This window comes from Sander vitreus, chromosome 22, assembly GCF_031162955.1.
Source record: "Sander vitreus isolate 19-12246 chromosome 22, sanVit1, whole genome shotgun sequence".
Taxonomy (NCBI): domain Eukaryota; kingdom Metazoa; phylum Chordata; class Actinopteri; order Perciformes; family Percidae; genus Sander; species Sander vitreus.
The window spans coordinates 23,224,856-23,249,349 of record NC_135876.1 but is presented as its reverse complement, the minus strand read 5'-3'; the positions used below and the strand labels follow the sequence as shown (position 1 = coordinate 23,249,349).

The 24,494-nt window shown below is 40.6% G+C and overlaps 1 protein-coding gene across 1 annotated transcript in view; it reads left to right on the top strand.

Moving 5' to 3' along the window:
* The window catches only part of avl9 (AVL9 homolog (S. cerevisiase)), a 37,421-nt gene extending 16,479 nt beyond the window's left edge, over positions 1-20,942 (top strand). Inside the window, exons 7-16 of the mRNA XM_078280400.1 lie at positions 132-172; positions 265-303; positions 393-462; positions 1,203-1,684; positions 2,949-3,083; positions 4,462-4,681; positions 6,250-6,367; positions 6,943-6,996; positions 16,082-16,170; positions 17,106-20,942. Of these exons, the coding sequence (XP_078136526.1) occupies positions 132-172; positions 265-303; positions 393-462; positions 1,203-1,684; positions 2,949-3,083; positions 4,462-4,681; positions 6,250-6,367; positions 6,943-6,996; positions 16,082-16,170; positions 17,106-17,233 (1,376 nt within the window). The 3' untranslated portion in view covers positions 17,234-20,942. The remainder of the gene's footprint in view (positions 1-131; positions 173-264; positions 304-392; positions 463-1,202; positions 1,685-2,948; positions 3,084-4,461; positions 4,682-6,249; positions 6,368-6,942; positions 6,997-16,081; positions 16,171-17,105) is intronic.
* Positions 20,943-24,494: the final 3,552 nt, after the last annotated feature.

Genomic DNA, 24,494 nt, shown 5'->3' with positions numbered 1-24,494 from the left:
CAGATATTCTATAAACAGACTATATTTGTGGTTATTGGCCATTTGATTGTTGTTAACTGCACAAAAATGTTCATGCATTTTAATATGAGTGTAAAGTCCTCGTTTTGTTATGCTCTGTTTTCTTTCCTCAGGCTTATCACCGAGAGATTTAATACTGCACTTTCGACACAAGGTAGAACATTACTGATGAACAATAATTTTAAGCTGTAAAATGTGTCTGCTGGTAATGGTTCAGTAATTCTTTTCTTTTTTTGATCTTCGTAGATTCTCATCCTCTTCAAGCTCATTCTGCTGGAGAAGAAGGTACGATTACAAACAAATCGTTTCTCTTTTCTAGCATTGCAGAACTTATGAAAATCTGTTTCTGATTGTTCTGTTGTTTGTGCTTGCAGGTCCTGTTCTACGTGTCTCCTGTCAACAGACTAGTAGGAGCTCTGATGACCGTTTTATCACTGTTTCCAGGTCAGAAACTCCAAAAGATCTCCTCTCCTCTTGCACTTTACATTAGGCATTTGTTAAGATGGTGCATGGGGAGTTTAATATGCATCTGTACAGAGGAAAAACGGATGAAAAAAGACATAAAAACACAGTCTCTGCATTGACACAAAAGCCTTACAAAGTTTTGCTAATGTCAAAAATTGGCAAATCAGTATCAGGTCGATAATGTATCGAAATATATTCTTAGAAAATGTAACCACTGATCGTGTGACTTCGTCCGCAGGTGTGCAAGATGTTTAAATAACCCTAAACATCAAACAGTTTTGACGTAACATTTGAAGCAACAGAAAAGGGAAATGAAAACAGTAGTCGAGTATAATATATATATAACGAAAATGACATTTAGTTATGAAGCACCTTTCATCACACGTAAACTCCAAATGCTGTACATTTTACACTTTACTGGACAAAATATTCAAATATAGGTACACACATGAGAACAAAGCATGAACAACAAAAATAAGATTACAGTATAAGCATCAACAGATGGACGCAAATGTATTTTATTGCCTCAGTATTTTGATAATGAACTCTCATTCGTAAAAGGAAGAATAGTCTCGCTGGAAGAATCGGGACATTTAAGAACTAGCTAACCTTTTTCCTTATGTCAAACAGAAAAGCAGTAGAGTAGCAAAATGCATTAGTAGTGATTAAGGGGACTGAGATGAAAACACTGACATTTTGATGTGATGTGATTTGTGCAGGTATGATCGAGCACGGCCTGGTGGACTCGTCCCACTACCGGCCGAAGAGCAGCGTGACGGAGGACCTGAGTCTGGCGGAGAGCGTCTCCGGAGCCGAGGAGTTTGTCTCCGTGTCCGTCAGCGACATCGCCAACACCAAGCTGGGGACGGAGGCGGGGGAGACCACCCAGCCGGCCGCGGGGTCTCCGTCCTCCGGGAACAGCACCGAGGGGGACAACCACCTCCTCAAACCCCCGTCACGCACCTCTCCAGAGTCCTCGGAGAGCGACTGGGAGACTCTGGACCCCAGTGTGTTGGAAGACAGTCCCAAAGAGGCAGCCGAGGGGAAAGGGACGCAGCTCCTGGACGCCTTCGACTCCAAGCCGGGGACGCCCATCACCGTGCAGCCACAGTCAGGCAGCGGGCAGGGAGGGGTGGTCCAGGGCCTGGTGTCTGGTCTGGAGGAGGATCAGTACGGCCTGCCGCTCCCCATCTTCACTAAGGTAACACTCACACTAGTCTATATAAACGACAATACATTTAGGGGATTGCTCCGGTGCCGCTCAGAAATTCCACCAGATGTTCTTCTTTTCAGCCAGATGTCCGTCACCTTCCTCTTTCTTTGTGTTGGAATTCTAACCTCTGGTGGATTTGTGAGGACTATGGTTAACTGCTCCTCAGATCTCTGCAGGGTAAATCCAGACAGCTAGCTAGACTAATTGTCCAATCTGAGTTTTCTGTTGCACGACTAAAACAACTTTTGAACGTACACGTTCCACCAAAACAAGTTCCTTCCCGAGGCGATTTTGCAGCGGCACCGTGCGAAGCTTAGCTCCGCCCAAGACGATTGTGATTGGTTTAGAAGAAACCAGAGCACGTTTTTCTCTCATCCTGGAATGCTGTGTGGACTAGAGGATGGATACCCGAACCGAGCCCGTTGGGACCAGACGGTACCAGACGGTACCCGCCGGTACCCGCCGGGCCAGGCCGGGTTCGGACAGATATTTAGAAATGATGTTCGGGTTCGGGTCGGGCTCGGTCACATCAGCGCGATAAGGCATTGAACATTTTTTATTTAAAAAAGCTCATTATGTAGGTGCGTGCCTGTGTTAACGTGAGCTTGTTGCCCCGTGTGCGCTGATGACCTCATCTGTTGACATTTCTGAATGCCTTCCTACAGTTGCTTAATAAAAGCTTTCCACACAAACAAACGTACACATGTCATTAGTATGAGAAAAAAATGAGTCTCGGTTCAGGCTCGGATATAAATATCTTAATGCCTGTTGGGCTCGGGTCGGGTTCGGTTACTGCTCTATCGGACGCGGGCCGGGCTCGGCCCGATCCGCACTCTAGTGTGGACTAGCCAGACCCTCCTTCGCAGTGCTGTCGAGGAATGTGGTTTTTATATATATTTTATATTAATGATCGTCCGTTACATTCAAGCCAGTGCCAAATAAGAGTTGATACAAAGCTAATTAAGCCTATCATGTTAGAGCCCCTGAAATTTGGTATGAAATCTATCAAATACTGTATTTTTTGCAGCAAGTCTGTTGTATGTATTACAAAAATTGATCTCAATGTGTGAACTTTTCATGTTTCCTCACACTTTTGGAGTACCTAAAAGATAATAAAAAACAAACAAACAGTAAAACCATTCTCACAGCTCAAACCACACACTCATTAAATAATGGCCTGTGTGTGTGCTTTGAGTTCCAGCAGGATATTAGCTCACATTAACACACAGTGACCTTTGCCTTTCGTTGCCAGGGTTACCTGTGTCTGCCCTACATGGCCCTGCAGCAGCATCACCTCCTGTCAGACGTGACGGTGCGCGGTTTCGTTGCCGGGGCGACCAACATCCTCTTCCGTCAGCAGAGGCACCTCAGTGATGCTATCGTTGAGGTAAGTCCTGCTGCATGTCTAAATGATTTTATCTTCATGGAAAATGTTAGATATTATAGACTTAAAGGGAACACAACTAACAAACAGACTGAAGTACCTCAAATAACCCCACTTTAAAAGATCCCAACTGTCACTTTAAATTACACCTTAAGGGCACTGCATGAAGCGCATGGTGCAGGTGCGTTTAGGGCGTGTCCAAATCCACTTTTGCTAGTTTAATGGCGGAAAAAAGTGTCCGTGCGCCGGGCGTATGGTTCAAAAGTGTTGTACTTAGTGTCTTCATTAATTCATAGGTGTGTTTTGGGCGTAACATGCAATAAACCAATCAGAGTGTCATCTCCCATTCCCTTTAAAAGCCAGGCGCATTTGGACCTTGGCACATTGCTATTATGATGGCGGATTTGCACCGTAATATTTTTATTTGTTATCTTTTACATGTTTGTGTGCTGCTGCACAAACGGTCTTAAACTAGCAAAGACACACCGCGCCGCGCCGGGTGCAAGATAGGGCCCTCAGGCTGCGTTCAGACTGCCTGCGTCGGCCGTCAAGACGGTCCGGCAAAAAACGCAGGTCTTTCCATTCAATTTGAATGGGGGTAGTGCGTTTAGGTTGCGAGGGGGGGGAGGTTTGCCGCAGGGGGGACACTCAAAAAAAACGCAGCGGGCCTGCGGAGAAGAGTTGAGACCGACTCAAGTTTTGGAGAAACGCAACCCGACATCACGCTGTGGCGGCCAATCATGTAACCGGGGATCAGACTTGTGGGTGTGTTTTGAGCTACGTTTTTAGGCGGTGTGAGAATCCCGTACAGGAAACGAGAAGCATCACTGCCTCTATTGCTGCCACAAGAATGTTTTAAAACGCTATGAGGTGAAAAACAAGCACTGAACTGCCCGGGAGTTTGTGTTAAGAGCCGAATGTTTCCTGCAACAACAAAGCACTCGCTAGGTCTCGCTCGTCTCTTTTCTTTCTCTCTCTCCTGTGAAATCAAGCTGCCTGCAAGTGCAGTCAGAAACGTCGAAATCTATAAATGATCTGACGGAAAACAGTAATTGTGAAATATAAAGTGTACTTGTGCTTTGTTGGGGGAGAGTTTAAAAACACAACAGGACGTCACGCCGCAGGGGGCAACACGCAATGAAAACGCAGCGGGCCTGCGGGGAAAAGTTGAGAGCGACTCAACTTTTGGAGAAACGCGACCCGCTGTCATGCTGCGCTGGCCAATGATGGGACCGCAGATCAGACTTGTCGGTGTGTTTTGGGGCGATGTGAGAGTCCCGTACAGGACACAGGAAACATCACTGCCTCTGTCGCTGCTGAATGCACCTTAAAGTGTATATTTAAGTTCCTGACAGTAACTACTGTGTGTTATGTGTTGTAGGTGGAAGAAGCTGGCGTCCACATCCAGGACCCCGAGCTCCGGAAGATCCTGAGCCTGACGACGGCGGACCTACGTTTCGCCGACTACCTGGTCAAACACGTGACCGAGAACCGCGACGACGTTTTCCTGGACGGGACGGGCTGGGAGGGTGGAGACGAGTGGATCCGAGCCCAGTTCACCCTCTACCTCCACTCCTTACTGTCCTCCGCATTACAGCAAGGTGTGGAGACTCAGGCAGTCACTAAGTTGTTCTTTTCTGTCTGTAACTCCCTCACCATTCATTCATTCATTCATTCATGCATTCATTTATTGTGTCACTCTTTGCTTCCCTCTCACTTCTTCATCAAGGGTTCAATTCCTGACCTGCGGCCCTTTGCTGCATGTCATTCCCCCTCTCTCTCCCCTTTCATGTCTAAGCTGTCCTGTCACAAATAAAGGCATAAAATGCCAAAAAAAATGATCTTACAAATGATCTTAAATACATTTGATCTACATTGAAGTATTAAATTATTTTAAGTACAGTCTCACTTTTTAGTTTTTACCTTATAATGTTTACTCTTAATAAATGTCATTTAAAAGAGCATACATACAGTTCATACATAATGTTTTTTCCAACATGTGGACAGAATAAATTCATAATATCCCTAGTGCCACCAACATTTTGGACAATTGTTTGTCTTGGAATCTTACTGTATATACAGTTTAATTGAAAACATTGCCTACTGGTATCGGTGATTGAGCGGTGGCTTTCACTTTTTTTAGATGTCAGAGTGTCCTTTGATAGAATTACTATTATTATTAATAAATACTGATGCTCCACAAACAGCTATGAAAATGGCCCCTGTCTGACAGTTCTGGACTATACAGTGCAAAAGTAGCAACAGTGAGTGTGTTCTTGGGCTAAAACATGCAAAAGCACCAAAATGGCACAAAAGACAAGAAAATACAAAATGTATGTACATGTTTTTTTGGGGTTTTGTGTCTATATTTTTAGTCAGTTTTGAATTTATTTATTTAGTTTTTCAATTAAAACTCACTACTTCATTCAAGTTGTGATGAGTTGAGTCACTAGTATTCAAAGAGACTCATCTTCAGAGATGTAACTGCTCATGATAGGAGCTGGTATCATTGCGTCTTGCACACACACAGTGATCATCAACACGTAATGGCCTCTGGAGAGAAAATTACAGTAAATCCAGTTCTAACCTAAACATCCAAAGGAGGAACCAACTGCAGAGAATAGTGAGCATGGCCTCAAAAATTATAGGGAAGCCACAAAAGCACTTAAACAGTATTTATGAGGACGCATTACAAACAAAGCTGAGAAAATGATTAGTGACCACTCCCATCCATTACACAGCGAATTTGAACTCCTACCCTCAGGGAGGCGTTTTAGAGTACCAACAGCAAATAGAAACCTCTTTAAGAAAGCCTTGATCCCCAATGCTGTGAAGATGCTAAATAACACTGGGAACTGTACTTAAGAATGGAATGTAGGGCGAGGCAGACTTCTGGGTTGCAGGTTTTATGCGCAGCAAGCATTTTTAGTAGGCTATATTCATCAATCTATTTACTTATTTACTTTTGTAAATGTAACCTTTGTAAGGTCACTTTTTATGAAATGTATTGTCTGTTTTGTTCGTCTTGCCTATGTACTGTTTGTAACGTCCTGTCTCGCTTGTATTGTATTCTTGGTGAAACCGAAGAAAAATGTTCACATCTGTGGACAATGACGTTTTCCGTATTCGTGATCGTGTCCACTGACTCCAAGCTTCTCTTTTGTTTCAGATAACGAGCGGCTGCTGGCGGATTACGGCGCCCCTTTCGTCACAGCCTGGAAGATCACCCACAACTACCGCGTGTGGTACAGCAACAAGCATCCCGCCATGGCCGCCATCACCCCGGGGTAGGAATGAGAAACTATTCGTGACGTCATTTTAGCTAAATTTACTCAGCAACATCGAGGGTCGAGACAAATGTCGTCTGTGTCAGGTCTTTAAAAACAATATAAATGGGATGAATGGCTGGGAAAAAAACCCAAAGTATCGGCAAATCAAAAACCACATGTTATGCAGTTGCAAAAACCTTTAAAATTTGGAGTAATAGTGGCCTTGTTTACAGGCATTTTCCCAAGCAACTAAACTGTTCAGATCCAGTATTTATCCAGAATTGAATACAGATTTTATAAAAATATAAATACAATGAAATAACAATGTTTACTTGTGGGTGATCCATACATCTCTGTTGTAGAGATCACTCACTTACCTCATTGTTTTATGTATCCAATGGAAATTGCGGGTATGTGGGATGGAAGGGGAGGGGGTTGAGAATGGCTGGACACTATATTGCTTTTACATTCTTATTTATTTTTTATGTTTTAAATTCTATTTTATTTATTTGCAAAGCACCAAGTGGAATGCCATCCAATTTCATTGTATCCTGTACAATGACAATAAAGAATTCTATTCTATTCTACTCTAGACACCCGTTCCAGGGCCATTACAGTGTTGCTGATGTGAAACTACGACTCTCACAGTGAGTATTCTCATTCTTTCATCTCCTGCTTTGTACATTACAATACATGCAACTTTATCGTCCACTGTCTTTGACTAACTCCTCATCAGCCTTAAATACTGCAACTTTCTGACACAGAACGGCAGAAACAACAACAGTTAAGATAAGATGGACGCACAGCCGCCGGCCACATTCAGCAGCAGAGCTCTGACCTAGTTATTTTTCTTTCAAACTTCATCGAATCAGATTTTTTTCCCCCCAGTAGCTGCGTTGATGTCGTCCTCACCAAAACATGCATGCTGCTGCCCTCATGTGGTGACAAGATGACACTGTAAAGACGAGACGTTGGACAGGTTGAGCAGTAGAAACAGATTGTGTTTTTTACTTCATTTCAGTGTCCTACTCCTTTAAAAAAAAGACAATATAAAAGGTTACGATAAAATCTTAAAATTAGTGGTAAAACAACCATGTTTTTCAATCATTTGAGAACATTTTGCCCAACTTTTGTTCACTTTTACCTAGTTGTTTGCTGTCAGACACCTGTGCTTTTACTTTGAAGGAGAGCTTTGGCCCGTTACAACACTCTTTTGCAGCCCTTAAACATCTGTTAACATGTTAATAGTATTGTGTAACGTTATGTCCGTTGATTCGGCGCATATAGTAATTCATTTAGGAGCACAAATTAGGTTTTGTCTTCCTCTTGACGCTGATTAGGGTCTGTACTTCCTGAAAGGAATCACTCCAAAATAAAAGACTGGAGGAAAATCAAAACTAGGAAAATTTACTGAACAAAAACGCAACACTTTTGCCCCAATTTTTCATGAGCTGAACTCAAAGATGTAAGACTTTTTCTATGTACACAAAAGGCCTATTTATCTCAAATATTGTTCACAAATCTGTCGAAATCTGTGTTAGTGAGCACTTCTCCTTTGCCGAGAAAATCCATCCACCTCACAGGTGTGGCATATCAAGATGCTCATTAGACAGCAGGATTATTGCACAGGCATGCCTTAGGCTGGCCACGATAAAAGGTCACTCTAAAATGTGCAGTTTTACTGTATTGGGGGGAAGTCGGGGGGGGTCTGAAAACTAGTCAGTATCTGGTGTTAGGGTTAGGGTTCATCTGTGAAGAGAACACCTCTCCAAAGTGCCAGACGCCATCGAATGTGAGCATTTGCCCACTCAAGTCGCAAACTGAAGTCAGGTCGAGAGAGAGAGAAAGAGACCATAACTCCAGATACTGACTGGATACAGGATACCCCCCCAATACAGTAAAACTGCACATTTTAGAGTGGCCTTTTATCGTGGCCAGCCTAAGGCACACCTGTGCAATAATCCTGCTGTCTAATGAGCATCTTGATATGCCACACCTGTGAGGTGGATGGATTTTCTCGGCAAAGGAGAAGTGCTCACTAACACAGATTTAGACAGATTTGTGAACAATATTTGAGAGAAATGGGCTTTTTGTGTACATAGAAAAAGTCTTAGATCTTTGAGTTCAGTTCATGAAACTGAACTCAAAAGTTCTCAACATGAAATGCGGGCAAAAAAAAAAAGTGTTGCGTTTATAATTTTGTTCAGTGTAGTTGTGGGCTGGATTTCTTAACATGTAAGGGGCCTGATCTTGTGGCAGAAGGTAGGTTTGGGACTCCTGCTTTAAATAATGTTTTCTTTAGTTTTTAGCGAGAAAAAAACAGTAAATTAGTAAAGAAAAAGGAATAAGAAAGGGGTTTAAAGTAACTATATGTAACTTTTAAATGTTTCTGAAACTGTGTAGTGTCCCATCTGGTGATCATAAATGACCTGTAACAGCAAACGAGACCAACAGCGAAAAGAACGCTATGTTTATATAGTTTTTATTAATGCCTTTGCCCGGGTTAAACAGTCTTTTTAAGTCTCTAAAAGTTGATAAATGAATTCTCCTGTCTTGTCTTAATGCATTTTAGACCACAAATGATTACATTTCCAAAAAAAGTTGTCAGGCTCAGTGCAGCTGTGAATACTTTATACAGTAAATATTACAGAGAGCAGTGTGTTCCTTCATGCGTTGTTTGTGGGTGGATCCAGCAGCTCGCTGGTCACAGTGGTCGAAGGTGAAGTCATTCATTATGAGCGAGTTTTATTCTCGAAAAACTCCGCAGGAGAGACTTCTTCTGCTCCAGCTCAGGTTTCATTCCAGGAAGTGTGGATGAAAGGTGACTCCGTCCACAGCTGAAGCGCCGCTTCTAGAGTTACGCGTCGGATAAACACACACACACACACACACACACACACACACACACACAGCTGAGCGTGTCTCCGTCCCTATCTTAGCTTTATGACGAGATCTGATACTTGGAGCTCTCACTTTACCTTCGGGTGTCGTAAATCCTCAGTAAACAAACAAACTGTGGAGGAAACCTTAAACTTTGTTTAGTTTAGTTTATCGGGGGGGAAGAAAATTCTATCAGAAATGAAAAGACAAAATTCTGTGATGATATCATGATAAAATATAGGAAAAAATGAATGCAAGCTCTGATCTTTACAATGAAATAATTCAGTAACAAATCAATTAAGTCTTTAATATTGCAACACATTTTCGTCCAGTGATATAAGAATTTGTCAAAATGTGATTAAAGGTTTGAAATGTAAGAAATTGACTCATATAAAACCTTTATTTTTATAATCCGCTAACTGATGTTAAAACCTGATTAAATATAAATTAAATAAATAATACAAGACACGGAAGGACAAGAATGTACATAACAATATTAAAGAAGGAACGACGGAAGTCGAGAAGGAATTGCATGTAAAAAAGGACGGAAGAAAGAAAAGAGGGAAGTATGGACAGAAGGAGAGAGGTAAAAGGACGGGAAGATTAAAGAGTAAAAAAGGAAGGAAGGAAAGAAGAATGTGAAGATGTCCCTTAAAGCTACTACACACCGAGCCGATAATCGGCCGTTGGACATCGGCGGGGCGGGCACTGCCGGCAGTCAGACTCAAATGACCCATCTGATTGGTAGAGTGCTAACCCGGAAACGGGGAGCGTGACTAGAGTCTCTCAAAATCTGACGAAAATCTTTTAAACTGACCTTTGTCGATCTGAAATGAAGACAGATTCAGCAACTGCATGGCCTATTTCTCGCTTAAAATGTTTTCAGAAACACGTTTCGGTGAACTATTTTAGTACAATATGAGATCGTATTCTGAACAAGCCGCCATGACAGTCTGTGTTTGAATTTCCGGAGAAACCAGACCCACGTGACGCGTTCGTCCAATCAGCTGCCGGTTTTCATTTTTGGGCGACAATACAGATTAGCGCCACCTGCTGTTATGGAGACGTATTTGTCTCGTCGCTTTGGTGTGTTCCGAGGCACTTTTTTGACCAACTCAGGTAGACTGATCAGTCCAACTGCCTTTTCTGCCGAGGGTCGGCCGTCTGGTCAGTGTGTCTGGGCCTTTAGGGAAACTGTGGTTGGATTTTTTTTCACTATTTTGTGAAGTTTAATGGACCAAACTATTACTCGGGAAACTAATCGACGATTTAAATGCAAATCAGCATTACGTGATTGTTTCGGATTCTTTGTCTGATGAAAAGTGGTGACCGGGTCAGAGCTGCCTCCTCCATGGTGTGTTCACGGACCAGGAAGGGGGTGAAGGGGCACGGCTGACTCTCCGCTCCCCTCACTGCACTATAAAACTTGCAGCGGATGCAGCCGGTATGGTGGTGGTGGGGGGGTGTAGGCAGGAAGTTTGGCACTCGGCCATCGGAGCTTCTCAGGAATAAACACATCTCATTTCCTGCCCTTTAGCTTTGTGTCAGAGCCGCTCTGGGAAAGTGTGTGAGGTTTTCCTACATGTGTTCTCTAAGCGGAGACGGCAGATAAACAGCGTGCTTGGATGTCACAGACGAGTGTTTATATGACTGCCAGAAGCTTCAGGCCTCACAGACGTACATCTCAAAAGGATGTCTAGTCTATACCCACGATGTTCCACTTCCGGGATTGCTCCGGTGCTGCCAGAAATTCCGCCAGATCATGCTTTTCGCCAGGATGTCCGTCACCTTCCTCTTTCTTTGTGTTGTCATTTTAAACTCCGGTGGATTTATGAAGACTGTGGTTAACTGCTCCTCAGATCTAGGCAGGGTAAATCCAGACAGCTAGCTAGACTATCTGTCCAATCTGAGTTTTCTGTCGCACGACTAAAACAACCTTTGAACGTACACGTTCCACCAAAACTAGGTTCTTCCCGAGGCTATTTTGTAGAGGCACAATGGCTCCGTCAGGGCGCTTAGTGCCGCCCATGACGATTGTGATTGGTTTAAAGTAATGCCAATAAACCAGAGCATGTTTTTGTCCCGTCCTGGAATGCTGTGTGGACTAGCAAGACCCTCCTCCGCAGCGCTGTGGAGGAAGGTCTGGCAAAGCGAGACTACAGTCACAATAACTGAAATCACCTGTGTGGGTGTTTAGAGTCTTTAACATGTAGGTAGCCTCATAATAGTAGTAATAATAATAGTTTGGAGACCCCTGTTATAAATAATGTTCTTGGAAGTCTGCAGTTATTAGCTAAATAAAACAAGTAAATAAGTAAAGAAAAAACATGGAGCTGTTTTGCTGTAACTTGAGGCTGCATGGACAGGGGGGAACTGGGGTTATTGGGACAGACGGTGACTGGTCTGATGTTTTCCACTTGTCAGGCTGCTGGTTGAGAAAGTAAAAGCAGAAAGCTGAGTCCATCCAGCTCATCACTCTTTGTCCCACTGATGCTGCCCTGCCACCTCCTCTCTATTTAAAAAGAAAAGAAAAAAAGCCAGGCCCCAGCTTGACTTCCTTGTGAATGTGCTGTGTTGCGTGTGTATTATGGAAACACTTTTCACTTTTCCTCGTCATCTGCGTTGGACAAAGAGCAGCCGGTGGCGGAGCTGTTGATGCGCAGCTGCAGGCAGACACTCGTTGTTGGAGGATCTTTTCTTTATTGTCAGCGTACCACACTGCCCCGCAGTAAAGGAGCTGTTTATTTGGGTCAACCAGCGAGACGGAGAGCCAGTGTGTCCTCTCTGAGCTAATCGTGTACACACAGCTCAGGGGGAAGACTATTTTCTGTTAGATTGTTGGAAAGCTTTTGGGAGGCTAGGTGGCATCTGAAAAAAAGTTGAAATATGATTATTTAACCACAGGGTTTCCATTATTCCCCCCAAATTTCCCCTCAACAGCTTCAATTAAACTTTTTTTCCATGCTAGAGTATGTCACATTTATGTAAGTATATTAAACAAGACATTTAAATTGTGATTCTAGAAGTCTTTCGCATTATTTTAACACATTTCCCTGTAATTTAGATATATTTGAAAGCTTTGAGATCTTGAGTTGAAGTAAAAGGCCCATTTTGGGATTTATTTGACCATATGCTGTATGTTGAATAATAATTAAATAATAATTAATAAATAAGTGTATAAAAAACAAGTTATGTAAGATAATATCAAATGTTTTTTATCCCCAAATATTTCACATTATGATAAATAGGTGATGAAAACTAGATTATTTTGAATATCTGGAAACATAATCGGTGCACTAGTGGCATTGATCAGTAATACAACAATACTACATAAGAGATTATGGTGCTATTGAGTGGTAAAAATCATATCTAAAACCACTTTTTAGACTTTGAAATCAGTCAAAAACAACAAATTAAACACACAGACTGCTCTCATGTTCACATGGGATTGTCTCAATGTCCCACAAACACCTAGTGGCTTTAAACTGAATGACAAAAACACGCTAAGCCTCCCAGCTCAGCTGGGAATGCACAATAGCGGGTCTCTTACTTTGAAAATAAAAGACAAAAGGAAGCTGGCACAGCGAGGACAGATTCCTGGTGGACGTGCAGCCATGGAGCTGGATCATAGATCCTAGCAACCACAGCTTGTTTTGGTGGATCCCGCTCGGTGTCCCCGTGAGTTGATGGCGCCGCGGGGCATCCGCCTGACTCCCGAGACACCACAGAGGCAGCTAGCTGTGGTGCCAGTTCACGCTGCGCCAGGTTGTCATGTGTCATGTTGATGCTGTGGTCAGATAAACACTGTCTATATTGACAGCAGTTATACCAGAAAAACACACACACACACACACACACACACACACACACACACACACACACACACACACGTCTCACTTTCTCTTTGGTTTTAGGTTTCATACACAGACTTTACAAGCTGAAGGTCTCTTTTAGATTAACTATGAATCTTTTCTATGACCAGGGGCGTAGCACAAAATTCTGGGCCCTATAGAAAGCCATTCTCTATGGGCCCCTCCCCACATCCACAGCTATTAATTCTTTGTGGGCCCTCCTCACATGAGGTCCCTGGATACTCAGTCCCATTTCCATCCCCAGTTTGACACCCCTGACTCTGACAGTTGCTTCTATTTACTATATTTACTGGCAACAAATAATTAAGACGGAGACAGCATCATGTTAAAGCTGCAATCAATCACTTTTCTTCCTTCAGTTGCAAAGGCTTCTGGACCAATATTCAAGACATATTTAAAATATAAAGAGCGTATTATAAATGTGTTATTGTCACAAAAATTGTGTACTAAAAAAAACGCCCGGGTCAATAACCAATAAACTGTAGCTGTAACTCACTGAGGAAAAGGTTTTTTTTTTATACCAAAGTTCAAACACTTAAATACAACTTTTCACATTGAAAGAAAACCCAAAATGCACTGGTCGACTATGGAGTTATTCAACAAAACAAGTTTTTCTCACTTGGTATGCTCACGCAAAGGTAATGCATGATGGTGATTTTGCAAGGTTATAATAGTTTTGAATTTTTAATTGGTTTTTAATGGCCTTTCAATTTCATTTCAGTTTAGATTTAGTTAGTTTTCAGAGTGTGTTTGCTAGTTTTAGTTAAGTTGCAACTTTTAAGAAATGTTTAGTTTTAGTTTTTATATATATTGTTTACAATAGTTTTAGTTTGTTTTGTTAGGGCCTGGTGAAATGTCTCAGAAGTATGTGTGTGTGTGTGTGTGTGTGTATATATATATGTATGTATGTGTGTATATATATATATATACATACACATAATACATTGTTGGAGAATAGCCATGATCTTTATTGTTGAATCTTTGCGCTACTTTAGTGTCCGATGTGAAGCAATTACAACACAGCTCCATCTCATGTCAAGTCAGTTCAGTTACTGTTCAGTAGAGCGGTCAGTCTTCCTCTATAATACCATTCGAATTTCATTTGTTATTTTTTTAAATATTTGAACAATATTCAAATATTTAATGCTCAAATGCAGCCTAAATATGTACTACACTACTCAGGCTTGTGCATTGTCAATGCCACTATAAGCATGTGGTTGTTGTTGTTACACGTTCTGTCCACTACAGGGACTTCCAACGTTAAGCCTGGCCTTGAAGGGAACCTACGACATGGCACATTGCATTTCTGACACGCCGCTCTCTGTTTACATAATATTCACCACGCGCACAGCGACCAACTCAAATCAACAGAGACCTCTGTAATGAAACATTATCTAACAAGTGTATTGAAGCGGCTCTGTTGTAAAGGCTAACGTTGCTCGGTTAGCACAATGACATCATGTTATAAAGCACAGCCGAAACGATTTGTCATAAACTAGTGTTAGACACAATGCTAACGGCATTGATAACTAACCCAAATGGTGCTGCCACTACTATTTTAGTGATTTATAAGCAACCTGTTTCTTGCAGATTGTCTCATTACTGAGAATACAGCTAGAAGGTAATATGTGAAGTCGAAGCTAACGCTGACAGCTGTAGGGCAGCTAACATACACTTTAGCTGTCTCCATTAAGCTCCCAGCTAAGCACTTACAACTCGCGACGCAGTTAGGAAACAAGAACGAGCTAACTAATGTTAACATAAGCATTTTTGGCTCGGTGGATGTCGATTTTAAAGTCATGTTAAAACTATTTCCCATCCTTCCGATTTCCAGCCGCAGCCTGTCACTCCCCTTGTACTCCCCTGTACTAACGTTCCTCGGTACGTAACGTTAGCTCACAATGCCTTGGGTTTCTCGCTCCCGTAACTTTTTGTTCATTAGACGTGACATGAGAAGAGGGAGATTAGCTAACGTTGGCCAACCTATTCATAAAAAAAATCACATTCGAATAGTAATTTCAGCATTCGAATAGTATTGATTTGTTTTACTATTCGACTTGCGGAATTCGTTCCAACAGCCCTACTGCTGACGGAAATTCATGCCATCTCCTTTTTTCAGTTGGAAAAACTGAAATGATTCATTTTTATTTAATTTGTATTAGTTATTTTACCTGACAATATAGTTTTAGTTTAGTTTTAGTTTTTCTGGAAGGTTTTAGTTTTTATTTAGTTTCCTAAAAATATCTTTCACTGCTTATTTTCGTTTTAGTTTACTAAAATAACCCTGCACGCTACTGAGAAAGAAAGTGTAGGTTCCCCTGATCGAATAAGCTCGGAATTGGCAAAGATATAAAACTGCTGTATATGTCCAGGCGTTTCTTTGCCTATAGGCTTTTGAGGGTTTTAAACTGCTGTGATCACAACAAGGCAGCAGCAGTGTAGTGAGATTCATAGCGACCAGGTTTATTTTCAGATGAAATCATTGGCTCATTAGAGGGTGTGAAGGCACAGAGTGGCAGCTGCTGACACGTACGCACATCATGTTTTTAAGCACGCTGCTGTTTCCCCAGATGATGCAGGAGTGAGATTCCTGCTGAATGTCAGGCCAGTGGGGGATCCATGTGAAAGGTTGCGCGTTGGACTCGCACCAGGCTGTTGTTCAGATACAGCCTCATTTAGCCATCCATTTGTTGTGAAACACAGCCTGCTCGTTTCCGCTTCTCAGGTCAGCTCTGATCACCAGATACACCACCTGTGACTGCTGCTCAGCCTCCGCTGTTAGATAATCCCCTCTAACAGGTTGGCACAACATTTAGCAACAGCACCTTTTTTGTTGTTTGGGTTTGTTTCCTGGAAGAAGAATTCCTACAATGTCACACTGGAGACAGGGATTGGGTGGGGGGGGGGTTCGGTGCATGCATGCATGCATACATGGTTTTTCAATCTTTTTGTTTTCTCCTCTCCTTCATGTCCACTGCAGCTCGGTGCAGAACAGCGAGAGAGGGAAGAAGATCGGAAACGCCATGATGACCACCAGTCGCAGTGTGGTCCTGACGGGGAAGGCAGTGGGTAAGAAAGCTCAGGAAACAGTCCCCAAAATGAGATGTCTGAGGGAAAACATTATTCAGGGTAGCATCCAATAAATAAGCTAAAAGGGATCAGTGTCTTGACTCTGCTGCTGAGACAATATTTCTACGTTAAACAGATCACCCACGCATTTCCTATTATCATTCTTAAATCATGTCAACTAAGGCTTGAAAGCAGTTTAGTGTCCCAAATTATTTTCCAAAAACTGAGTGTCCCAAATGATGAGGGTCTTATTTGAGACAGGTTGCCCTAACCATAACTATAACCATAACCATAACCATAACCCAAACATCTGTTAAACAGGTGGTTTAGCAGGTTCATAATAAAGGACATTGTATGGGGAATTTGGGACACTAAACTGCATGTATACCGGCTTGGATAATCAATTTAAATATAAATGGTGAAAACAAATGTTTTCACATTTACAATAATATAAAAAGCGTAAAGTGGCAAATCCTCACATACACTATGAGAAGCAGAGCCCGGCAAATGTTTTTTTTTTTTTTTTAGGGCCGGACCCAAATATTCGATTTTTTTTGTTGCTTAACGTAAGCTATCAATTAAGATGAACTCCAAAATACATTTTTGTCAGCAAAATATTGTACTATATTTATACTTTTTAATTGTACTGTTAAGATGTGGAAATATATCAAATAAAAACTCTTCTTTTAATTCTATAAAAACCCATTTTATTGAACAAAAAGAAGCTAATGTTCTCAATGTCAAATGTCTAAACTTAAAACAAAACACAGTGGACAGTTTGAAAAATAATGATAGTAGAGAAAAGTATCATGTATGGCACCTTTTTCGGTGCTACGGACACATTTTGGTTCATCAGTAAGACAGAAATCGTAAAACTAACATGTATTTACCTGTTTTGCAAGTGACATCTCACTGTTCTCCACCTCTGCTCTCAGGTCAGTCCGTGGGGGGAGCGTTGACTAGCGCCAAGTCGGCCATGTCCTCCTGGTTCTCCACCCTGGCCCAGCCTGCAGCTGTCACCCCCCCGGAGTATCCGGAGCCCGCCACAGAGGTCCATCCCTGAAACCAAACCCACCGGTCCTCTGTCTCTGACTCTGTCCTCGTCCTCTGATCTTCTGGCTACAGAGAAGCCTGAGGGTCAGTGGACCGAGAGAGCTGCTTTTATGAAGGAGAAAAATGGTCATCTCCAGAAACGGGTTTTAAGTCTGAACCATGAAGCCTGACATCCTCGTGTATGGCGACACTACTCCGGACAGGAAGGCAAGCGCTGCGGTTATACTAACTGTACAGTCCATATCCACTGTGAGGCAGAAACTGCCAGCGCTTTGAATCAAAAACCCAGAAATTTCAGCAGGCTGCATCGTGTCTGGCCCTTTGTTTTTATTGCTGGATGCTTTTTCTGTGAGACACTAAAGATGCTGTCGTAGGGGTTTGCGGTGTTCACTCTTTTGCTGCATATTTCTAGAGTTTGTCTATATAGCGGACTATTTTGCTGACAGAGAAATTATGTTAAAACATCAGTGTCACAGGATTTGACAGAACAGCATGAGCTGTGGCACCTTTTAAGATTTTTAACGGTTTAGATCTTAAATTCATTCTGGCTCATGTTAAGTGATGTCTCTGTAAACATAGTGAATGGCAAAGTCCCTCCACTTCCATTGCCCTCACGGGACCTTATTTCGGAATAAAAATATATACGGTAGTCAACGGCGAGAGACAAATAATTTTTTTGTCCCTTTTGAACTGTTCGGAGCCCCTAAAGGGACGGGGTTTCTCGTGCGCACAAGAAACTTTCTCGTGACAACACGAAAGTCCCTTTCTGTCATTTCCACGCATGAAAACAGTAGCCAAATGTCCCTTTAGGGGCTCCGTAGAATTGTGCCATGAAACATATGATGTTTGTCAATTTAAAAGATACTTTTCCAAGTTAAGAAAGTTGCAGTTTTTTATAGTACCAATTAGTTTTGTGTGAAACTGCTTCGTCAACTACATCTCTCGTCCCGCTTGCTCAATACACGTCACCTTGCTTGCTTGCTAGCTAGCTAGGTACCTTAGCTATGTTCCATGCACAAATATAACGTTATCTTATCTTATGTGTTTTATCCAGCAATTTTTTATCGAACAAGCAAGACCCGTTGCTAGTGTGAGTAACATTACATCCCAGTACGAAACACACAGGCATCGTAGCTTCAGCGAGACGTCACTTATGCGACTTTGGGGTGGTTAGTCTTTCAAATAAGTCTTATATTTCAAAGTTTTACAACAAACTGAGACTTTCTTGACTTACAAAATTATCTTTTGAATTGACGAACATGTGCAATTCATGGCACAATTCAAACAGGTTCAAAACATTATTTGTTTCTCGCTGTTTACTACTGTACATATTCTTTTCCGAAATAAGGTCCATGATGGTCCACCGGAAAGGGAGTGACTTTGTGTCTCTATTGTGGTTGTTGTGGTAACAGCATGCATTCCTGTGTAAAAACACACATGTAGACTGACTAGCTAAAGAACTAACAACTAACAATTATTTATATTATTGATCAATTTGTTGATAATAATTATGATTATTAGGTTGCAAATGTCAGAAAATAGTGAAAATGTCCACAACCATTTCCAAAGTGACATCTCTAGAGCCAAACATATGACAGAATATATCAATAAAAAATATTTTTAGCTAATTCATTTAAATTGAGTGTAACAGAGATATATAAAGCTTCATACTTTTCCTTTAACCTCCAAACAGTTGGCTAAAAAAGAATAGTAATAGTAGCTAAAGCATTTTAGCTAGCAAAAATCAATAACAAACTTAGCTAGTTAATGCTACTTTTAAGTATTTTTGTTACGTTTGTTTGACATAGTGAGCATTAAATCATACACATTTACAAAATGGCCATGACTTATTTCCAATGTGATCTTTAATGAAGAGAAGAGAAAAGAATATAATGTTATGAAGATATAAGCATGGTGCCTGTAAACTTCCAAATAGTGTTAGCTAGCTAACTTTGTTAGCATTGGATTGTTGGCTAAAATGCTTTAGCTACTGTTTCAAGCGTGATACTACAAACCTATGCTGTACAGGATATGGTGTAAAGAGGATCTTTGTTACCATTAAAGTGTAACTCTCGCCAAAATGCAACCTAGGGTGTTTTTGTGAATGTACCCGAGTCAAACTTTAGTTTAAAAGCATAATTAGGACGGAATCGCCACTTTTAAGATTTACCGTATTTTCGTTTTTTGGTCAAATGGCCTTTTGAATAGGGAGTGCTAGGGGCACTACTATGGTAGCAAAAGAATAGCTATTTTTAAAACACTAAGAAGGCTCGACACAACATTAAACTTTGCTCGAAGTATCACCAGGGGCTCTACACATGAACTCCAGCATTGAGAACATTGTTTGTGTACACAGAGTTTACTAAAAAGAAAGGTTTTGAACAACTTACTTTAGCAGTTGTTTCCGGTCGCTACCATCTCGTCAGTCAAAAAGTGTCGATCTCCGAATGCGAATGAACTTTTTGATATTTTTTACCAACTGATCGTAGCTTTAAGGGTTTATATTTCTTTTTACACTATATTTTAAATATCTAGCTAACAGTATTATTTATTGATGTGTTCAGTTATTTTTTATTTCTGCCTGGTAAAATGTTATTACAATGTCAGTTTTTGGGTCTTTAAATTACTTGTTTAGTCCGACCAACGGTTGTAAACCCCTAAAATATTCAATATAAAACTCAATAAAATAGATAAAAGCAGAAAATGATCACGTTTGGTGAAGCACGCAACAGAGAATGTTTGGCATTTTTCTTGATAAATAATTAATCCATTCCCAAACCTTGGATATCAAAAAACTAATTGATTATTTGATGAATGATTTCAGCTCTAGACTTAAATTACATTTCCTGTTAAATGCGTTTTTTTCTCCGCATCTGTGACAAATACAGAACACCACACCATCATAATTACAAAATCTGAATGCTGTTACTGCAATAACCCTAATGTTGTTACATAAATCCTTGTGTACCTAATGCCTGATATTGTGCCCTGATAAACGTGATGAAAACATCCCTTAACTATGAAGGAACCTGCAACCAGTTTTGTGTTTGACGGGGTGTTATTAACCCTCACCCAGGCCTTTTTTTACTATATATATTGGGAGAACTATATTTAGTGAATCTGAAGATAGTTTTAAGTCAGATAACTTATTTATTTGTTGTGTAAAAAATCATAAATATCCATGTTTTGTCATTACAACACTGGAACAAGTCCTAATCTGTGGACCACTGTGTGTATTTGCACAAAGCAGCCATAATATTCTATTTATGTGAATCTTTATCTAACTGTAATTTTGAGTTGCTTACAGAATCGTTTCCCTCCATGTTTCAAATATTCAACAAGTTGGATTTAAAGTGGTCCAGTGAGCATGCTCTGTCCAGTCCAGTTTCACAGCTGTAATGAGAGTCATCCTTCTGTCTTTAAAACTCTTTTAATGTTTTTATTTCCTTCGTTTCTTCATGCTTTTAAACCTTCTTTGACCATTGAGTCATTTCGGGAATTTACTTTTGATTTCTGGATTAAGTTTAAGAAGATATCAGCTGTTAAAAGCTGCTTTTCGTTTCTTTTCTTTTTTATGATATATTTTCATTTTGTATTTAACAGATATGAATGTACTGTGAATTAAAATTCACAGAATATTTTCTTGACAGATGCTTTTAATGTATTTGAGAAGTGATACTATACTATATTGCTGTATTAAATAAAATAATTAAAATGTACCGCAGGCTTTTATTTTTAAGGAGACGGTGATATAGGAACAATTCTTTTATCCTTCTGGGGATGCACTTTGTGTCTGAATACAAATGTAGGTCAGCCAAACTCTGTGTGTGTGTGTGTGTGTGTGTGTGTGTGTGTGTGGGGAGGGAGGGAGGGGGTTGTTGTTGTGGTGGTAGCACATGGTCCCACAAAAATGCACCCATGTGTTGTCCGGAAAAAAACAATTTGGCAGCATAACGAGGACACATGAGCCCAGTCACACTCAGTAACCCGGACTGACAACCAGTACAAACTGATTGTTTTCATCAATAATTCATACGCTGATTTTAATTTGTTTTGATTAATCATTTACATAATCCTTAAAAAACAACTTGCTGGTTGAATTTATAAATACTACATTTATACTTAATCTTTCTTGAAAATGACCATTTGAAAAGTTAATGCAGGATTTTATGTTTTACAGCCACTGTTGGGAGTAACGCCGCGTTACTATAATTAAACTACTTTTGGAGTTATACCAGTATAGTAGTTATATTTAAGAGTTTTGTCCTTAACAGGTCAACTCAAAGACATACAATATATCAGAGTTTTAAGAAAAAAAACTAAAAGATTTGATACATATGTAACATCCAATAGAAAAAAAACATATTTCCAATATGACTGTAAAACTTTTACAAGTACCAACATGTTTTCTTATAAAGGGCATACAAATTCTTATAGGATTTAACAAAAAAAAAGTATAGGAATCCTAAAGGATTTTATTGGAACCACTGAAAAAAAAAAAGATGAGTGTGAAAATCCTAAAAGTAGGGGTTTTAGAAATATATGGGAATCCTAAAGGATTCTATTTGAAACAATAAAAAATCCTATAGGACTTCTTTTACTAGGGACTAGAAATGTAACTAATTACATCATTTCTCTGGGGTTATGATCTAAAGTTACCTGACCTGAGTCACAATGAATGAAGTGAAATCATCAGTCAGCACTACACTGTCACTGCACACAATGGCCGTTGCAATTTTAGCTTGCTGTCCTTGACATTATTGATAAGAAATAACAGTAACACTTTACTTGAAGGTATCTACATAAGAGTGACATGACACTGTCATGAACACATGAACCCTAACACTAACTCTAACCATAACTTGTCATGACGAAAACCGAATGACACTTACTAAAAGAAGCGTTATGTCATAAACCTTTGACTTGTTTATGTTTGACACGTTCATGACAGTGTCATGTCACTCTTATGTAGATAGCTGAACTGTCAAATGTCTGAGAAACAGTTCCTTTTATTTAAATTGTAGTAAAAACTTGTGTTGCATGATTTGAAGACGTGTGGAGGCTACAATAAATACGCCTATCAAAACATATGTTGTGTTTTAATGTTTCACTCACTTTTCATCATGGTGATTATGGGTACAATCATAGATAACAGGTTTAAGTTTTGTCCCACAGCAACATAAACAATATAGCTGTGTGTGACTTTGGTGAATCCGAACTAACCCTTTAAAACACCAAAGTCAGCGGTAGAGCAGCCACTACAGTCTCCTGCGAGGTATGTGTAATGTCTGTTTTTGTCAAAGGAGTCTGGTGGCTTTGAAGAGAACGGAGATAACGGCTTCAGCTCCCCGTCGTAAAGGGCTGTCTGATGACAAGGTAAAGAGGTGACAATATTTCTAAATATAGCACACTAGCACTTTAACTGATAACTGTAGCTAACACACTGACTATGGAGAAGTACCTCATACAACCACGCTTTAAAAAATCCAAACTAACCCTTTCAACTTTTTTTGGTTAACAATCAAAATGCTTGTAGCGCCGAGTTATCACAAACGGTTTGAGACTAAATACCCAACCAGAAATCAACCTGTGCACGTTTTAAGTTGATTAATAATTAATTAAAATAAAAAATAAAACTTGAAAATAAAAAACTGGCAGCAGCACCAACAACGCCACATTCAAGTCCAAACAAAAGAAGCAGGGAGTCAGTTTCAGGAACGTTTTTGGTATGTTTTTTAATAAATTAACGTTCATTCAAAATACAGTGCCAAAGGAATATGATGCAGCCAAACATGCTAGTAAGGTTTGTCATGAAGCACCCGTGCTCATGTTTTTAAAAGGTAGGAGGAAGAACAACAACACCCCCCGCCCCCGCCCTCTCCACTACTGCTAGTGGTTGCCGGGACACTTTCCATAGCAACAGCCGTGGGCCAGCCCTCTCCTCTCACAACCATTCAGCAGCAAGAATCCTCAATATTCACTCGAGAAAAAAATTAAATCTTGATAGGAAAATGGATATCTACCCACAATCACACTACAGTAATGTTTGATATTAAATAAAAAAAAAATAAAAAAAAATGAGACACTAATACAAAATAGACCTGGTTATTTTCCCCACACTAAACAGTTGTCTTTTAAACATATGAAACATATATATTTTTATATACATATTTCAGCAGCTTGGAAAATAAAAAATAAAAATGCATGAGCCCGAAACCTACTGAGAGTGGAGTTGTGTGTACCCTTATGGAAAGAAAAACAAATGATAATGTGACGACGGATGGAGTGAGGTGTAAACTGCTAGCTGTGTGGAAGACCTGTGTGCTAACAGACTGACAGACAGGCTGTGGAGGCGCTATAGTGGAGTCAGGGTGGAGGACAGAGCGGTGAGGGAGGAGAGGTGATGGGTGACCGGACCTGCAGTCAACCTCTCCGCCCCTTACTTGTTCCCCCCCCTCCCATCAGCCCTCCCACCCTTCCCGAAAACCCCGGCCCCTGTTCCTCTGCAGGGCCTTTCTTTTTTTTTTCTTTAAGAAGAAGATCCTATTTAAAAAAGGAACACACTCATATCTATCAAAAACGTGTAAAGCTTTAAAAAGGTGTCTCTGAAAGGTTTGTATTTTGCTTATTTGTGGAGGATGGAAGTTGTAGTCAGCCTGGATGCAAACGGAGACCCAGAACTGCAACTAGTGTCCATCACAAGATCCCAGTGTTGACACGTCTTCAAGTTGCCCATTTTCGCCAAAAACTCAAAAGTATTCAATTTTCAAAGATGTTAAAAAAAAAAAAAAAAAAAAAACAGAAAACCAGCAAATCCTCACATTCGGGAAGCTGAAACCAGATGTTTAAAATGTCTGAAACATGATTTAAATGATTAATCAAATATCAAAATTGTTGCATTTTCTTTACATTTAAAGTGCTCATATTATGCTTCTTGGCTTTCCCCCTTTCCTTTATTGTGTTATATATCTTTTTTGTGCATGTTATAGGTTTACAAAGTGAAAAAGTCCAAAGTCCCCCCCCAAAGGGACTTACCATCTCCAACAGAAAACACTGTTCACAAACTGCTCCAAACAGCTCTATTGTAGTCCAGTCTTTACTTCAGAGACAAACGTGGTCACTTTGGAACACACGTTATAATGCTCGCCTAGCTGCTAGCATGGCACGCCCTCATACTCTGCTTCTGACTGGCTAGTAGTCCTTACCTAGGTACTGTCAGGGCACGCCCTCATACTCTGCTTCTGACTGGCTAGTAGTCCTTACCTAGCTAC